This window comes from Bactrocera dorsalis, chromosome 4 (assembly GCF_023373825.1).
Source record: "Bactrocera dorsalis isolate Fly_Bdor chromosome 4, ASM2337382v1, whole genome shotgun sequence".
NCBI classification, from domain to species: domain Eukaryota; kingdom Metazoa; phylum Arthropoda; class Insecta; order Diptera; family Tephritidae; genus Bactrocera; species Bactrocera dorsalis.
The window spans coordinates 11,069,205-11,086,541 of record NC_064306.1 but is presented as its reverse complement, the minus strand read 5'-3'; the positions used below and the strand labels follow the sequence as shown (position 1 = coordinate 11,086,541).

The window sequence follows — 17,337 nt, the reverse complement described above, 5'->3', positions numbered from 1 at the left end:
TACAAGCAGTTCAAACTCCAAATGTTAGTCGTCATTTAAGTTAGCTTTTTTCCAACCGGCTCACTTAGTTATTGCTCAAAAAGATAGGTCAAATAATGAATGAACCAAGACTGCCGCACTTAAGCTCTTTATACGCTCAATATTCTTCTACGCACCTGTCTTACTCTTCATATGAATCTGACACCTGATACTTGATATTATACAACTGGTGGAAATTAGCACATAATCTTAAAATTATCAAGCTTACCGATATAATTTACTCCTATTGAAGGAATGCAGACTCAGAAAAATATTAATTTCATTTATTTATTTATATGTAATAACTATCAAATCTACTTGAATATTTTCTCTTGATTATTATAATTATTATCGTAGAATTAGCTTATCTTGCCCAATGAAATTAATAGGCTTCTGTCCTTCGTGCTGATCCGATTTACTACCAATAGCGATTTTATGCGGCAATGCATAGCGCAGCTTTTGCCAAAAACGCGAATCGTTAAAGTCCAGATACGTGTTCATTTTCAGATAGGCCTGCAGCTCCTTATCCAGTTGCGCTACATTCGTAAGCTCGCCATACTTTATGATAATTATGCGCTCGCGTCGCTCATTTAAAGCGCTCTGATGCGCCATGCGAAACTCCATGCGCGCCCAATCCGATGCGATGAAATCATCTGACAGCACAATGATTGTACGGCGCGACTGCTCCACCGATTCAATAATCTGCTCGGGTATAAAAGCGCCCGCTAACCAGTTGCGTTCGTGTGTGCAAATGCGATATGGTGGATCGCCCTGCTCAAGCTCCGGCAGCAATATATGATTGACATAGTGCTGTTGTTGATGCGAATATGATATAAAAGCATCAAACGTTTTATCACTATCCAGCGTTTCCACTGTAATACAACACTGACATATGTGATGCGCATATAGCCAGATCTTTATTTGTAATTTGTATTTGTAGTAAAGCGCAATGGCGCTAATGAGCATAGTGATAACAATCGTAAGCACTAATGCTAACTGAAAAATCTTGGCGCGCGACTTGTTGACGTGGCAAATATCGGTAAAAATGACATCTGTAAGTGTAACATTTGGTAGGTTGGCGCAAAGCGCTGCGTCGGCGTCGGGTATGCGCTTTCGTTGCGCGCGCACGACGCGCAAGAGCAGCTCAGCGCCACAATCGCAAATCCAAGGATTGCCTGAGATATATAGCTCTTCTAAAGTTTCACTTGCTTCTAGATTTCTTAGTAAAAAGTTATTGCTCAAGCGCTCCAGTTTATTAGCGCGCACATCCAGTACCGTCAAGTTAGGCGGCAAGCGCTTTGAATGTATGCTGGTCAGCTTATTATAAGCGGCGTACAAGCGCGTTACTTGTGCGTAGCCAAAACTTGTGTTCAGCGGTAGCTCGTATAATGTATTATTGTTGATGTTTAACGTTGTACTACTGAGGGCCACCTGTTCTGGGCGCGGTATGCTTGGTAACTGCGAAAGCTGCGCTTTAGCACAATTAACTAAGAGCGCGTTAGTATCATAACTACAGGCGCACTTGTCTGGACACGTAGCAGGTGACCAATTGCAAAGTGCGCTGTGATTCAGCGCTTTTAGCGCATGCATGGACAAGTGTTCAGGGTATGTGCAGCGCCAATCACGAGTATCAAATTGATAACCGTTATTGATTAACCAAGCCAACTGACAGTCACAATGCAACGGATTATTGGCGAGCAGCCATTTCCGCCAGCAGCGCACCATATTTACACCCGGATGCTTCAAAAACGTTACATGCTTGATGTTGTTATGCGACAGATCGTAAGTGTAGTAGCAATCATTAATGTATTCAAACCAATCGAAGCTAAGCGCGCTGATGTTATTGTGACTTAATTTAACATATAAGTTTAAAGCGGAATAGTAGCTAAAGCGCGTGTGAATCTTACGCGTTAAAATCGTTTTATTTTCATACAAACCCGTGCCACGCAGCGTGCTCAATTGATTGTAGCTCAAATCGAATTCGCGCATATTGAAAAAAGTCACAGAATGTTCTATAACATTATTGGGCACGCTGAATTCATTGTGTGCCAACAGTAATACCTCTAAATTTAGTGGCCACTTGAAAAAGTTGCGCGGCAGCGATTTTAGTTTATTGTAACTCAAATCCAATGACTTTAATTTAATTTGCGCCGACAACAAATCAGCGGGTAGCGTCTCTAGCGCATTCAGGGATAAGTTCAAATGCTGTAAACTGTATACTGGCCTAAAAATATCTGCAGCAAGCGTGCGTAAGCGATTATCATCCAAGCGCAATATTTTAAGTTTTTTTAAATCGCGAAAATGCGCCGCTGTCAATTGTGGCGTTGCGCCGCTGATGTGAAAGCGCAGCGTCTCTAACGTGTCTAATGTGTGCAACAAGTCGTCGGGAATTATATTGGCGCCACCTGTGCAATCGGCTGTCAAGTCCAGTACCTTAATTTGATCCAATTCCAGTAATAGCTGCGCGAATAGTTCACCACTGCTAGCATTTTTGCTTATATGGTTCAGTTCCCATAAATTGTGCGAATTTGGAAAATAAATATCTTCTCCTGCTACAGCAGCACTAAGTTTGTCGTGCACTACTTTGCCGTAATAGCTTAGTTTCTTCTGCCGCAACGCTTCTGGCGTTTGCAGACAATTTGCCAGTGTAAACTCAGTTTTTTTAACATAACTTTTAATCACTGGTACAATTATGCGTGGCACGAACTGGTTGTTGTATTTTGTGCGTGTTTTTAGTGTACAGTGATTTGAAGCTGCTGCATATTCTATGCGGCGTACGCCTATAAATTGTGGACCGCTAGCGTTACAATCCTTTAGCTGACACATCACAGCAGTTGCATTGCACGCGCACCTTCCAATATCGCAATATGTATCGAGAGCTCTTCCATTATTGGTTTTCGAGTTGGCTGTTTTTAGTGGTTGCGTTTGATGAAAAAAGAGCAGCGCTATATAAAAAACGACAGTATGTTTATGAACGCCTGGCATCATGACTTATGTCTAGAAAAGAGTTAAAGGAAATGTGATTAGAATGCAACAAAATGTAGATATTTTTCAAAGAGACATTAGACAAAAATACATAAATTGCTAAAGAAAAAAAAAAACAGGTCAACTTAAATGGCGCTACTTGAATTGAATCTCTAAACTCCAAACGGCGCATGTATATGGTGTCGGATCATTACTTTGTGAATTATATAAATTTGAGTAAAGCATTCTTTTATTATTGTGAAAAAAATGGCTAAAAAGGAGTTCCGAATGTTAATGAAATATTGGTATTTAAAGAGAAGAAAATCAAGCATCAAAACTGGTATGTTGAGGTTAGACGTGGTGAAGTGAGCATCGAAGACGCTGAACGTAGTGGACACCCAAAAGCGGTTGTTACCGAAAGTAAAGAAAGTAATTTTAGAAGACTTTTTCGAGGATTCGACCGTTTGACCGTCCTTGAAAGAATATAAACTCAGGTTCATTTTCATTGTCATGGCAAAGTACATATATTTTCGGTCTTCCACTCTCAGGGTTTCCAAACCAGTTTGTAACTGCTTAACGGAGCTGTCAATATATAGCGTTTTGGACTGCTTAAGGACTATAACCGCAGTACCTAAAAACTAAATAGTTTAGTTTTTCATGGGTTCAAATTCGGCTGAACTAAATTCGAAAATTAACGAAAAAAATTCCGAACCGCCAAGACGCGAGTTTCCGACCTCATTTTTGCCATGCAGCAACTTTTCACAAAAAATATTTAAAAACTAATTACTGAAACTCTAGGCTAAGGTCCGCCTACCTCACTGTCACTAAACAAGACTAGGTTTAGCGTTGAAAACTACCTATAGTTGAAGTCTTGACTATGTATAGCTTAGTTTTAAACAATCTAAGAAGATTTTTTAGATATAATTTATCCTCACCTGGTAATTCATAAAAATGTCAATAAATTCATATTAAATCCCGAAATTTCAGTACAAAATCCACTTATTGGTAAGCGACAATTGCGCCGCTTAACAACGCCACGTTTAGCGTAGACACATACCATGCGCGGAAACGTTTATATTGTTTCTAATGTTAAGGTTTAGCTTACTTTTGATTATTAAACCTAACTAAAAATTGGTAAGAAAGGTATACTCGTATCTCGCTTTGAAAACTTTCAATCTGATTAAAATTAACTTTGGAGCTTAAAAAAATCATTGAATATAGTGACCCTCCAATTCTTCAATACCATTTGTCTTTAGTACGATTTGCCCTTTGCTGCAAAATATACCCCAGTAACGGCGTTCACTTCTTTATTCGATAAAAATTTCTTCCCAGCGAGCATTCTTTCATTTCTTTCTTCAAACAGGGAGTAGTCAGTGGGGAGCAGGTCTGGATACAGAAGCAATTCGGAAGCCCAACTCATGGATTTTTGCCATCGTTTTCACTGACTTGTGACACAGTGCATTGCCTCGGTGAAACAGCCCTTTATTTTCTTCAAATGCGGCCGTTTTTCCACGATTTCGTACTTCACCGCCGTGTTTATATAGCTCGGCCGGCGATCCGTCGGTCCCCGCCGCTTTGTTGTTCTTCAGACGGGTAATTGCTATCTTCATGGTCGGCCAGTGGAATATCTGCTTCATCGTCAGCGATTGGGGAATAGGGTTCACCTTCTCCTGGCGTTATTCTTTAACTGTCATTCAGCAGGAGAAGTGTTCCCTCCATAATTTTAGTATGCTTTGAGCATGGGTTACCAGATCACCTCTGGGGGTTTTACAAGAGTATGATCCGGTATTGAAACCTTCTGTTAGTTGCTGCATCTTTTCGTTGAATTTTCGAGTTTTAGCTCTGTTGGCCAGCTTGTTAAACTCTTCATACTCACGCATTTCAGGATCTTTCTTTTTCTGTCTACGAATGCGTCTCGCTTAACTCTTCACTTCGTGGTATATATCCCATCCCGCATGTGTTGTGGTCGATTGCGAGGTAGGTAGTACGAGTATATTTTCCCTCTACTGCGACACAGCACTCCTCATCCTACCAGTTGTTCTTTTGCCTTTTCCAAAAACCAATGGTTTCCCTTGCAGCTGTACGTAAAGAGCTTGAAATGTCTTTCCACTGTTCCCCAAGTTCTGAATTGTTGACGAGTGCTCTCAGAGAGCAAGTGTGCAATTCGAGTGAAAAATCGTTCGGCTATCCGTTTTGATTGCAGCTTCTCGACGTCGCACCTTTCTTGTTTTTGTTGGCGTGCGTCTGAGTCCATGTTAAGACCTCCGACTACACTGGAGACGTGCCTTACGTCTATCACAACAAAATCGGTTTGGTTGGTGGCTTTTTGATCCGGAGACAGCCAGATAGCTAGATGAATTTTTCTATGCTGGAATCTAGTACTACAAATAACCATATTTGGGGCCCGGTGAAGTCGATCAGCCTCAATTCGTTTGGGGTTGTTTCATCATGGAGGTTGCATTTACTCTTACCCGAGTCTGTTTTCTTCATTTCATTGATTGGGAGTTTGACGTGACGGATGCCAAACCCAGCGCACAATCTTGGGGAGGAATTGTTCGCCTTCTCACTTTAGCTCGCCAACAAACGGATATTTTTTTGCTACCCAGAAGATACTTGGTCTAAGACCGGCAGTCGTGAGCTGCTTGAGCCATATGTAAAATAATCGTGTTTGACCACTCCCAAGTGAATGGCATTAAGAGAATTTTCCTCACTTGAGTGAACTTCTACACATGACGCCATCCTCCAAATATAAGAGTTTACCTACGCTATATCTACGAATACAAGACAACCATCGCAAGATTGCAGATCAATATGGGCAAACCTATCGGTAACATTGAAGAAGACCATATAGGTGAAAAGCTGTTCACACTCGAAGATGAACATAAATCAAAAAAAGTTGAGATAGTAGTCAGGTATATAATAGGTTATTATGGTCACGCCACACAAAGACCTACTGGTCTCCCGTAATAACAGATGGTGGTTCAATTCAATTTGAGCTGAAAGAAGAGAACTTAAGATCTAGTTTTGATACATCATCTAGTACCTTCAACTCCAAAGCCCTATATCTAATACGAGTTTTGATTCAAATGATCTGGACGGTCCTGCATGTCCTTAAGGTATAGTTGCCCTTCCGGAAACTTCATTATGTACTGTTTTTAGCAATTTACGTTTTTACAGTACTGATCCGGTAGCCAGACGGATGACAGTTTTCTCAATCTTATTAGCGATTTCGTTTACCGGAGTTCCGTTGCTGCTTGGATCTCTATATAGATATATGCAGCCGCTTTCCGCTCGCCACTACAGCTACTGTCTCCCTGCTTTTAAGAACATTTTCTGGCATAACATTGTGTGATTTTATTGCCTGTCACCTGGCTATGGATAACCGCTTTTCTGACCGCAAAGAGGAGAACACATCTTAATAATTATTTCTAAAACGCGAACCAGCTGAGCTTATCTCGACCCAAACTACTCCAAATTATATGGACCAATCGTACTTTCATAAAATTACTCCTTCCTTTACCAGTTACCTTTCCTCGAGCATTCCATATTTCGCTTTCTCGGCAGATGTCAGGTTCTTATCTAAGTCAAGTTACTAGTCGGGTTGGAGACATACAAAATGGTCTTACAGCAATACATATTATTCAAAATTTTGTTTATAAAAAAACATATTTTTCTAAAATCATTCTCATATCCTAAAGCTCTTAGTTTGATATTTATGACGCTCCGCTTAACAAAATTTTGTAAGATAAATTTATTGCCGCCTATTAAATACTGCCATTTTTATTAACAACTATACCCTGTCACACCCATGCGTCCAATTTATGCCTCCCCCGGTGATTTGGGTAAAAAAGGTCAATTCAATCATCTTGAAAATTGATAACATGCCATTTACAAATGACATTCGACATCGAACTGTGCGGCTAGCAGAGAATAAAAATGATAACAAATGATATGATAATGAAACGCACGCACACCAGAGCACAGCGCAGGCAAGCCGCAAGTAGATAGCAACAAATTGTGGCATGAAAAATGCGCAAACAAAGCAAAAAAGTGAAATAATAAATACAAAAAAATAAGCATAAAACAGAATTGGCCATAGCAAATGAATAGCGCCCGGCAGCAAGTACCGTTAGCACAGTGTAAGCGCAAATAAAAAACAGCATATTCAAAATTTGAAGCACGTGCAACATTATTGAATACAAGCGATTGACCACAGCAATTGTATGTGCGAGTACGAGCGCGTCACTGCCTTAAAGTAGACCTTAGCGAAAGCAAATTGTTTCTATGTGTGTATATGTGGGCGAATGTATGCGCGCGCGCATGTGTGCGGGCGCATGTTGCGCGCTACTGCTCGGCGCCGCATGCCGCCAGTGGGCAGCTGTTCGTGCGGCGCATTGTTCTCTCCCCATTCCCCATTTTTGTGGGTTGCTGTACACCCTTCAATTCATTTCCTTTGATTTTTTGTTTCCACAATTTTTCAATAGCCATTTTTTATCGCTTTTCCTTGGCAAATCAGCCAAACGCAGACAATTGATTTGTACGCACTGGGCTGCTGCATGTTTACTAGGTGTGCCACAATTGTTGGGTCAGCAGTTGGTTGGGCTGGAAGTTGGCTGCTGTAACCTCACGCGCTTCACTCCACTCCACTTTTGGTCATTGTGCTCGGCGCCTGGTTTTATATGCTTTTATTGACCGCCTCCGCTACTTTTTCTTTGTTTGCTGTCCGCTTTTTGTGGTTTACTATTGTTATTGTTGTTATCATTTTACGGAAATTGACGCTGGGAAAACAACAGGACGCAAGTTAAGTGATTTGATACGTGATGTTTGTGGCCTCACGGTTACTAACAGGGTGGCCGTTATGGGCGAGGAATACTAAGCTGGTTGTTAAAGTTGGTTATATAAAGCTATATTTGTACTTCATGGTAGATATTCCAAAAACTTTTTGATATTTCCAGTTTGAGGACTCGAAACTGGAGGTGGTCAAAAGAAGTTGAGTTAAGTTTGATTTGATCCTGAATATTAACCGATATAATATCTATAAGATTAAACACAAATGAGAAGACTCATAAAATATATTATATGTGGGCTAAGGAAAGTATGAATCGACATTAATATTTTTTGCCCCAATTTTATTAATTTACGCCATGTCTAGGCGCAAATATGAGCGAGTAGCTCTGTCGGCGACTTTAGACGTTCGATACGCCTTCACTAGAGCGAGCGCTTTAGAAAAACATCTCAGAATCCCCGATTACCTCAATTATGTGGTGCAGAGCTATCTTAGTAACAGAAAACTGTTGTACAAGACCAAATAGGCATCACGACAAATAGAAGTAACGTCAGGAGCAACACAAGGTAAGGTCCATTTTCCGCCTAGAACTGGTTAACGTTTGTTATGACGGAATACTAGAACTCCCGACGAATCATATTTAATCGCCTACGCGGACGACAGAACAGCAGTAGTCACAGCCCCAGACACAGGGGAAGCCCGATGAAAGCTTAATCATGAAACGGACTCAAACACTGGTTTGACACAACCTCCAGCATGCTACAGAAAGAAAGAGCTACTGTTGCTGACGAACAAACTCTCGTAATGAGCATGAAAACGACTAAGTATGTATATACTAAGGAAACAGAAGGCTGTTAATTATCTAGGCGTAAGACTCGACCCCAAGATAACTTTCTGGGTACAAATCCCGCGCGCCGCAGGAAAGGCAGTGAAAACACCTCCTATCTTAGCAGAGTGATGACTAACACAGGAGGTCTTACAGAAAAAGAGAAAGCTCTTAATATCAACAACTACAAGCGTCTTACTATACGGAGCAGTGATTTGGTCAAATCTGCCGTAAGGTATTGGCCAGAGTGCAGCACGTCAGAAGTGGACTTCTACACAACACAGCTGCGCCCCGGTCACGAATATCTCAGAAAGTACCTTCATAGAATGAGTAAAGTCGAAAAGCCGCTATGCTTAAACGCGGTTCCAGCGTGGGTGACGGTTACTTAGAGTTTAAGTGGCACATACCGTTGCTGTGACATCACCTATAATGATTCGGAACGCATTTTGCATCCGTTCACCCGCGAAGTAGAAAACAAAAAGCATGAACTTAAACTTTTACTGAAACTATATTGACTATTATATTTGTTCAATCTCTCGACACAACTTAGATACTAAACTTTGAAAATAGTTCCATACAATTTGTATGAGCCTAACATCCATAAACGTTCACATATGCTATCCATCCTGTCCGCGCAGCCGATTCAGCTCCACATCGCCAATGACATAAACTCTCTGCCGTTCATCTAACTCAAGCATGCCGGCATTGCGCAGCTCTCCCTTGCGATGTGGCATAGCATAACGCAGTTTACTCCAAAACCATGGATGTTCCTCCCACTTCAAATACGTGTTCATATCCAAATAGGCGCGCAACTCCTTATCAATCATCGTGAGATCGGCAAGCTCGCCATACTTTATAATAATTAATCGCGCGCGTCGTTCATTCAAAGCGCACTGGTGCGCCGTGCGAAATTCCATGCGCGCCCAATCCGATGCGATAAAATGCTGTGAGAGCACAATGATTGTGCGACGCGATTGTGCAACGGACTCAATTATTTGTTCGGGTATGTAAGCGCCCGCAAGCCAATTGCGTTCATGCGTACACACGCGAAATGGTGGCTCACCTTGCTCTAGACCTGGCAAAAGTATGTCATTGACAAAAGACGCGTCCTGATGCGCATACGATATGAATGCATCGAATGTTTTTTCCTTATCCAAGTCATATTCGCGTATGCAACAGAGAAACATATCGTGCGCGTATAGCCACACATGTAGCTCCAAATTATATTTATAGTAAAGCGCTAATATACTAATTAACACAATAGCTGCCAGCGACAAGCTGAAAAGTAACCACAACAAGCGCAAACGCCGCGCTATTGCTGGTATACAAACTTCCGTGTAGCGCGCTTGTAGCAAGCTGGTATTCTGCAGATTTGCGCAAGCTAAAAGCGCCACATCGGGTATGCGCTTACGATGCGCGCGCACAGCGTTTAACAATTGCTCAGCCTCACAGTCGCAAAGCCATGGATTCTCGGAGAGATAAAGCTGCTGTAAAGTGGCGCTTTCATTAAGGTAGTGCAAAATGAAACTGTTACTTAGGCGCGCTAAAAGATTATTACGCACATCTAACAGTTGCAAATGCGGCGGCAGGTGCGCGCTTTGTATATTTTCCAGGCGATTGTGTGCTGCATACAGGCGCGTCACATTAGCGTAACCGAAAGTCAAATTCGATGGCAATTCAAAAAAGCGGTTGTGCGTAATATCCAGCGTGCTCTGCGTCAACGAGACCTGCGCTGGGCGTGGCAGCTGGGTCAAGCTATTCAACATGGCATGTGTACAGTTGATATGCAGTACTTGCGCGTCATAGTGGCAGTTGCAAGCGCTAGGGCAAAATTTCGGCGTCCAGGCGCACATAGCGCGCTGCCCGTGTAAATACATATAATTGCTACCATCACGCCTAACACACTCCCAGTTCGTCGCAATAGAGAAATTCATGCTGTAGATCCAAGCTAAGGCACAGTCGCACTGCAGTGGATTGAACTGCAATAGCAACTTACGCGTACAGTCGCTGTGACTGCGCTCAGGATGACTTAGCGCGTAAATATGCTTTATTTGATTATTGGTCAAATCAAGCTCATAAGGACATTGCAGCGTAGCAGCGCTGATGCTATGTAAATGAAATGTTTCAATACGATTATGACTCAGGTTGATTATAGTCGTATTGTATGGCGGCGCATATCGTTTGGTCGACAGCTGCGCCAAATACTGTTGAAAGTAAGGCGGCGCGTCACTAATTTTTCCAATATTCTGGCGCGTGAGTAGTGAGCGATTTGCATACTCATCAGCGCCCTCAATGCGCGTAAAGTTATTGTAACTCAAGTTGAGCTGATACAGAAAACGCAGCGGTTTGACCGCTGTAATAATATTTGTAGGTTTAGAAAGTAGATTGTCGTTCAAGTCAAGTTCCCATAGGTGCGGTGTCGTATCGAAGAAACGAGACGGTAGTGACTGCAGCAAATTGCCGGCTAGACTAAGCTTTATCAGTTTACCCTGCGCGCGCAGCAACCCGCTTGGCAGCGCCGCCAACTGGTTCAAGCACAAAGTCAATTCGTTTAATTCGGGTAGCGTGACAAAGAGTTCAGCTGACAATGCTTGCATATAATTACCATCCAAATTAAGTTTTCGCAAATTCGGCATATCACGAAAATGCAAAGATGTTAAATTGCGCAGCACCGTATTTGTAATGCCATCGAGATCAGTTTGTACAACGCGCACTAATAGCGCTTCCAGCGCGTACAGCCTGTGGAATATTTGCGTTGGTAGCGCCACTTCATCCGGTTTGCATAACAGTAACAATCTAAGCTCCTTCAAAGCGCCTTGATTGTGAAAGAGTTCTGCAGGCAAACTATCTGCAGCGCTGCTGTTAATTGTCACATCAAAGCGCAAACGCTGCAAACCTCTTGCTTGGTCTAAAAAGTGCGCAGGCACCGGCAAAGCGCCATTGAATTTGATAGTACCTGTGTAGTTGATTTGCGCGCGCTTCAATATATCTGGTAGCATTGCGCAATTTTCCAAATTAAATTTGACATTGTGATGCCGAAAACTGTAAGCGAACTGCGCTTTCTTTATTTCCTCAGCAGTTGTATTCGCTGCACAACTTATAGTGAGTCGCGCGCTGCCTGTCACTGGCGCGCCGCTGTCGATGAGTATAGTAACACCTTTCATAACACATTTAAGCACAAAACCGCTGCATTGACAGCGCACGTCGTGGCAAGTGTGATAGATTTGTTGTTGTGCGCTTATAGTGGGTTTTATTGTTTTTATTATATGTGTCGCCGCACTTGTTGTTGGTGGCAGATTTGCCCGTGATAACGTGCTGAATATTATTACAAGCGCAAGTTGTTGAAAAGCGAAGGCGAGACCGCGGTTTGTGTGGTACTTAGGTGCCTCCATTTTCAGAAAAATCTTTGCTGTTTTTAATGCCATCATTTAAGTGGCGAATGCGCTTGTAGAAGTTAAGATTTAAGTTAAAGCAACCCTTGCTATCTCAGCTTATTAACACTTGCAAATCTAAATTTAAATACATGACTTTAGCGCGTTATTTAATTACATAGCGCCTATTGCGTACTTTACAGTTATGATTTCGATTCGGAACTAAATATAAATCTTGGCACAAACCAGGCCACACATGGATTTTTTTAACTTTTGCTAATATAAAGCACGCGTTTTTCTGTTGACTGTTTGAAAATGTTGTCATAAAACCACAAAAAAGTAATGCAGTGAGGAGTACAGGGTGCTACAGTAGAACTGGTATATATTGTATACACTTTAATGTTTTAAACGACCTACGTTATGGCTATATAGCCATGCATCTTTGTTTTTATCCGTTTAAAAACTCTAAATTGGAAATTTGGGTTTGGACTTCATCTAAGATAGATGCCCCTACGAAGCCTATGGAGTTCAGCTCTAGCAATTCAAACTCTCACATGAGTTTTTAGAAAAGTTTAAACCGTGCCGAAAAATGTTGATTTTTAGTGTGAGAGACCAATTCGCATTCCAAGCCATCTGGAATCTAAAAACCTTAAAGGCAAACCATGGATTGCTAAAATTTAGCCGTAAGGAATAGATTTTGGCGCAGAGGCAGAACAGTTAAACATCGGCTTTTTAAGTAGCCAAACTCGCCTGAGGATGGACCAAAATATCTCAAATATCGACAACAGGCCCTGAGGCCATCAATAAACTGTTGGAAGATTTTCTTCAATCACCACGAAAACTAAAGATCTGAACCCAGAATGTGTAAACTTATTTTTTCGAGAGCTGCACAATGCAGAAAACTGTGTCGAAATGATTTCACGTCGGTTTGTTCCAGAGAACTTCCACAACTGTAGTACATTATATAGAATGCTCATTGAATAATGTTTGCTTAGCAGTCCTGCAACTACAAGTAAAACAAGATGAACCTTATTGAGGACAAGTAGAGAATCAATGGTCATCTTGTGATATACTTAAGGCCAGATCGCGGAAGCGAAGGTATGGAACTGTTTGGTTACAAGATAAATTTCCCGTTGCAACATTAAAGTTATGTTAAAAAGTTTTCTGAAAAGGCATGTTGCTTAAGTCTTGAAGCTGATATTTCTTACGAAAAAAAATATTTGAATACAAACTGAAATATTACTCGATTGCTCATGCATGTAAAGGAATATGCTGACGCTTTTCTTTACCGATAGCTACATTGTGCAGCCGTGTAAGTCAAGAATTTGATTCAAAACCAAAGAGTCTCGAGCTCATGCATGTAAAAAAAACTCGCAGATGTTAGGTGTACAGAGCTACGGGTCCAGAAAGCACTGACACACGCTTAACGAAAGAAGAAAGGAATTAGGAAATACAAAGGAGCCTAAAAGAATTGGTCCTCCTACAACAGAACCGCAAAAAACTCTTTGTAGTTATATCTTTTTTTCTACCCAAACTATGAAAAAGAGAGATATGAAATGGATAACCTAATAAGCGATCGAGTGACGCCGGAGAATATCGTGCCTTAGCCAATCGAAGGAGGTCTAGGTCAGAGTGAGAGCGTGGATAGGTATAGCTAAGCAAGAGATAAGGAGGAACGAATGACGCAGTTGCAGCAGCAGGTTGACCAAATAATGACGAGGTTGGTTGAGCAGCTGTCTGCCCGAAGCCACCTAGCGTACCAGGTTTAACAGCGGATCCAAAAGCAGATGTTGTTGATTGCCCGAAAACGGAGCTAATATTGGACATTTGTTGCGGTGCGCCAAACAGAAGAATTAACCGGTCTTATCTGGGACGAAAATTCCCGAAATACTTGAAATACATTATTTATAGAGGTCAGCAATTAAGAAGTAATGAATGATACTATTATTTCAGTACAAATATATTGTATGTTAGTCAATATTTTATACATCTTACTCAGTTATACGTATAGTCTTTTGCTATCACATTTGCGTCAGCAGCCAACTTCAAGGTTTAATGCGCTGTCAAAATTTCAAATTTAAATGACGCAAACGTTTCGCCTTGTTATTCTGGCATGATTCAGAAAAATTGTATGACGATTTGGGGTTTTACAGCACTTAATTAAAGCTATGTGAGCTGGTACTAGCTGAGTACCGCTGCCAAAGAACTAAAAATATACTAAGTGGACTGAGTTGAAAGGGAATGAGGCAACAGAATCCACATATTTATGAATAATGAAATAGAAAGTTTGATTTTTTTGGAGTCAATTTTAAAACTATTTTGTAGTAATATTAGTTTGGAAAAAGTACGACCCCTTCCAGTGAATGGCTTACTTGGTGTAAAACTGTGAATTTTGACTCTTACGTAGCTTCGTTTAGCCTTATATAATAGGTTAAACTCCTCCTACCCAGAATTGAGTCGAACATATCAAATATATCTCCAGCGTGCAACAAGTCTCCACATGAGACTAACCACCTATTTGCATGCCCAACTAAACCTACACATCTGACACCCCTCTCCCTATAGTCTGAGCTCGTCCAAACAGCACGTTTTCTGGGTCTATCTTTGTATGACCTCGATGACAACTTATCTGAACCTTACCATCCCTACGGGCACTAGATAACCTGAAAGATGCACCCAACATTTTCGAGTCTACGTAATCAAAACTTTGTGGCATTAAAATCGCTAAAGTCGACGAGATTCTTCAAATCTATTTGTAGACTATTTTTTTGCTGTCACTGTAACAATAACAGCGCCAAAAGGGAATATCAACGCTTCTAACAAAGGTTTCTTTGATATTAAAACTGTAAAGAGAGATCGATACGATTTGATGAATCGAAAGTGTTGTTTCAAAATCACTCGTAACACTCACAGCTGAAGTGACAATACAGTTTGTTGCGGCTCTACTTGAGTTTTAGTTAAGACACAATTGTATTCTTTTTTATGCTCCATTTTGCAAAATTTTCCATAATTCTTTGGAGCAAAATTGCTTTTTAATTTACACACTTCCCGGAACACCCAAATTTAATTTTACGATTTATCACAAAAAAGAAACGCTCAACGATTCTTTATATATGTATTTATTTATTTGGCCAACTTACATATAAATAACTATATAAATATGCAATGGTTTGAGCGTTCTTATGACCGCTTACACTAAGTACTCTCTTCTAATGCACAATAGAACACACTGACTACGACTGTGGGCGCTGTTCGATGTGAAATTCCATTTGCCGCAATGTCGTGCGATGATAAAAGATTGTATAATATTACTGGAAGTGCACCAAATGCTCGAGTTGATTTCAGGAGAAAATTAAGATAAGATTTTTACGAGAGTAGCCACACTTCTGCGAACACATGTATGCATATTGTATAACAAAAGTTATCGGAAATGCTGTTCCGGATATAGCAAGCGAGATTATATTGTATGTTGGGTGTTTGAGGCACGCGTTTACTTATATTGTGGGGGCTTCAAGGTGTCAAATTCAGGGACAGTTGCTGTCAAAATAGAATATAAATTTAAAACTGAAGATAAAGGTATAGATATAGATATAGATATAGATATAGATATAGATATAGATATAGATATAGATATAGATATAGATATAGATATAGATATAGATATAGATATAGATATAGATATAGATATAGATATAGATATAGATATAGATATAGATATAGATATAGATATAGATATAGATATAGATATAGATATAGATATAGATATAGATATAGATATAGATATAGATATAGATATAGATATAGATATAGATATAGATATAGATATAGATATAGATATAGATATAGATATAGATATAGATATAGATATAGATATAGATATAGATATAGATATAGATATAGATATAGATATAGATATAGTATACATATTTTACTTGAAAAGGTCTTTAATTCAGAATAATGGAGTTGCCATACATCGAGTTTACTTATAGATCACACTTTGCATCACATTTGTTTATTATAAGAAGTGGGATAGTATCAGATTTCTCAAAAGATATTCCGAAAAAAAGTTGGTTAGACAACTTAGAAATTTTACAAAATAGAGTTGCCACCTATCGAAAAACTTAAACTGACAAAATACTACAAAAATGTGTGCGAAGAGAAAGTTGGAGTTTTTACAATTTCTCAAAAGTAAGTGATTTATTTTATATGTGGACATGTTTCGCGAACAGCGTTGCCACTCAACGAAAAATAAGTTGACTAAAAAGGATATTAAATGTATGTTTTACGAGATAATCAAATATACCAATCTCAAGAAAACCTTCCGAAAAATAGTTTGGTAGCTAGTAACTTAGAAATTGTATAAAACAGAGTTGCCACCTATCGAAAACCACTTAACCGAAACATAATTCCGCAAAATATATGCGAAGGGAGTTAGTTGGGGTTTTTAAAATTTCCACCTAATTATTTAACTTATTAATATTTAGAGTCCGCACATTTTTGAGTAGAGTTGCCAAACATAGAAAAATAATGCAAGTATAAGAAAAAAGAATATTAAGCATGCGGCTTTTAAGACAAACTTCCGAGTAACTTGTCTTTAGTTTTAATATATTTATTTGATAAATTTAAAAAAAGAGTTGGCACCTAACAAAAAATATTAAGAGAAGAAACTACTAAAAATCTCATGCCAACAGACTTGGTTGGAGTTTTGAAGGCTTATATGAAAGTATTGCTGTTTGCAATACCTATTTTGGTATAGAGCTGTCACTTTAAAAATTAAAAAAAAAATTCCACCTTTTAGTAAGCCATCATTAAAAATTTCAGGTGCCTTTAATCTGGATATTTTTTGAAATAGCGTTGCCACTTTTCACTAACCAATAAATTTAAAAACCATGCAATTTTTCGAAAAATTTGAAGCTTTAAAAGGATATACAAAAACATGAATGGCCTTGATTAAAAAATATTAACAGAGTTGCCACCTTTCGAAAATTCGAACCAGAGTTGCCGCTTATCAAAAATTAGCTAGTTTAAAAACCAGGCAATTCTTGCAAAAAAATCTTGAATATTAAAAGTATACAGGTAAACATTAGTGGCCGTTATTAAAAAATACTCACAGAGTTGCCAGCTTTTAAAAATTTTAATATTTGTATCATAACAGTTGCGCTAACTACAACGATTTTAAGAAAGTTTTCTGAAATTACAATATTTGTTTATAAAAAATTTATTTGGTACGGAGTTGCCACTTACCAGCAGAAATTTAATTTGGGTACATTATAAACTGTTTGCCGGAAATAGACTTTATGAAGAGTTTTACGAAAAGTATTCGGCATATTTGCAATCGAACAGTTACTTTAATAGCACGGTAAGCAATTGCA

The 17,337-nt window shown here is 39.6% G+C and overlaps 1 protein-coding gene across 1 annotated transcript; it reads right to left on the bottom strand.

Moving 5' to 3' along the window:
- Window positions 1–286: 286 nt before the first annotated feature.
- LOC105228618 (uncharacterized) lies at window positions 287–11,985 on the bottom strand. Its single transcript, XM_011208507.4, has 3 exons — window positions 9,213–11,985; window positions 3,143–3,196; window positions 287–3,010 (listed from the first exon to the last, which is right to left on the bottom strand). The coding sequence occupies exons 1-3, from the start codon at window positions 11,756–11,758 to the stop codon at window positions 367–369; spliced, it is 5,244 nt and encodes a 1,747-aa protein (XP_011206809.4). The 5' UTR covers window positions 11,759–11,985; the 3' UTR covers window positions 287–366.
- Between the last annotated feature and the right edge of the window lie 5,352 nt (window positions 11,986–17,337).

Bases quoted from the DNA above. Each gene is read 5' to 3' on its own strand.
- LOC105228618 (XM_011208507.4), bottom strand. From the start codon at position 11,758: ATGAAAGGTGTTACTATACTCATCGACAGCGGCGCGCCAGTGACAGGC. The intron at 3,197-9,212 runs GCATATGTGAAC...TAATTCACAAAG, and splicing joins CTGCGCGGACAGGATGGATA to TAATGATCCGACACCATATA. The intron at 3,011-3,142 runs GTAGCGCCATTT...TTTCTAGACATA, and splicing joins AGTTTAGAGATTCAATTCAA to AGTCATGATGCCAGGCGTTC.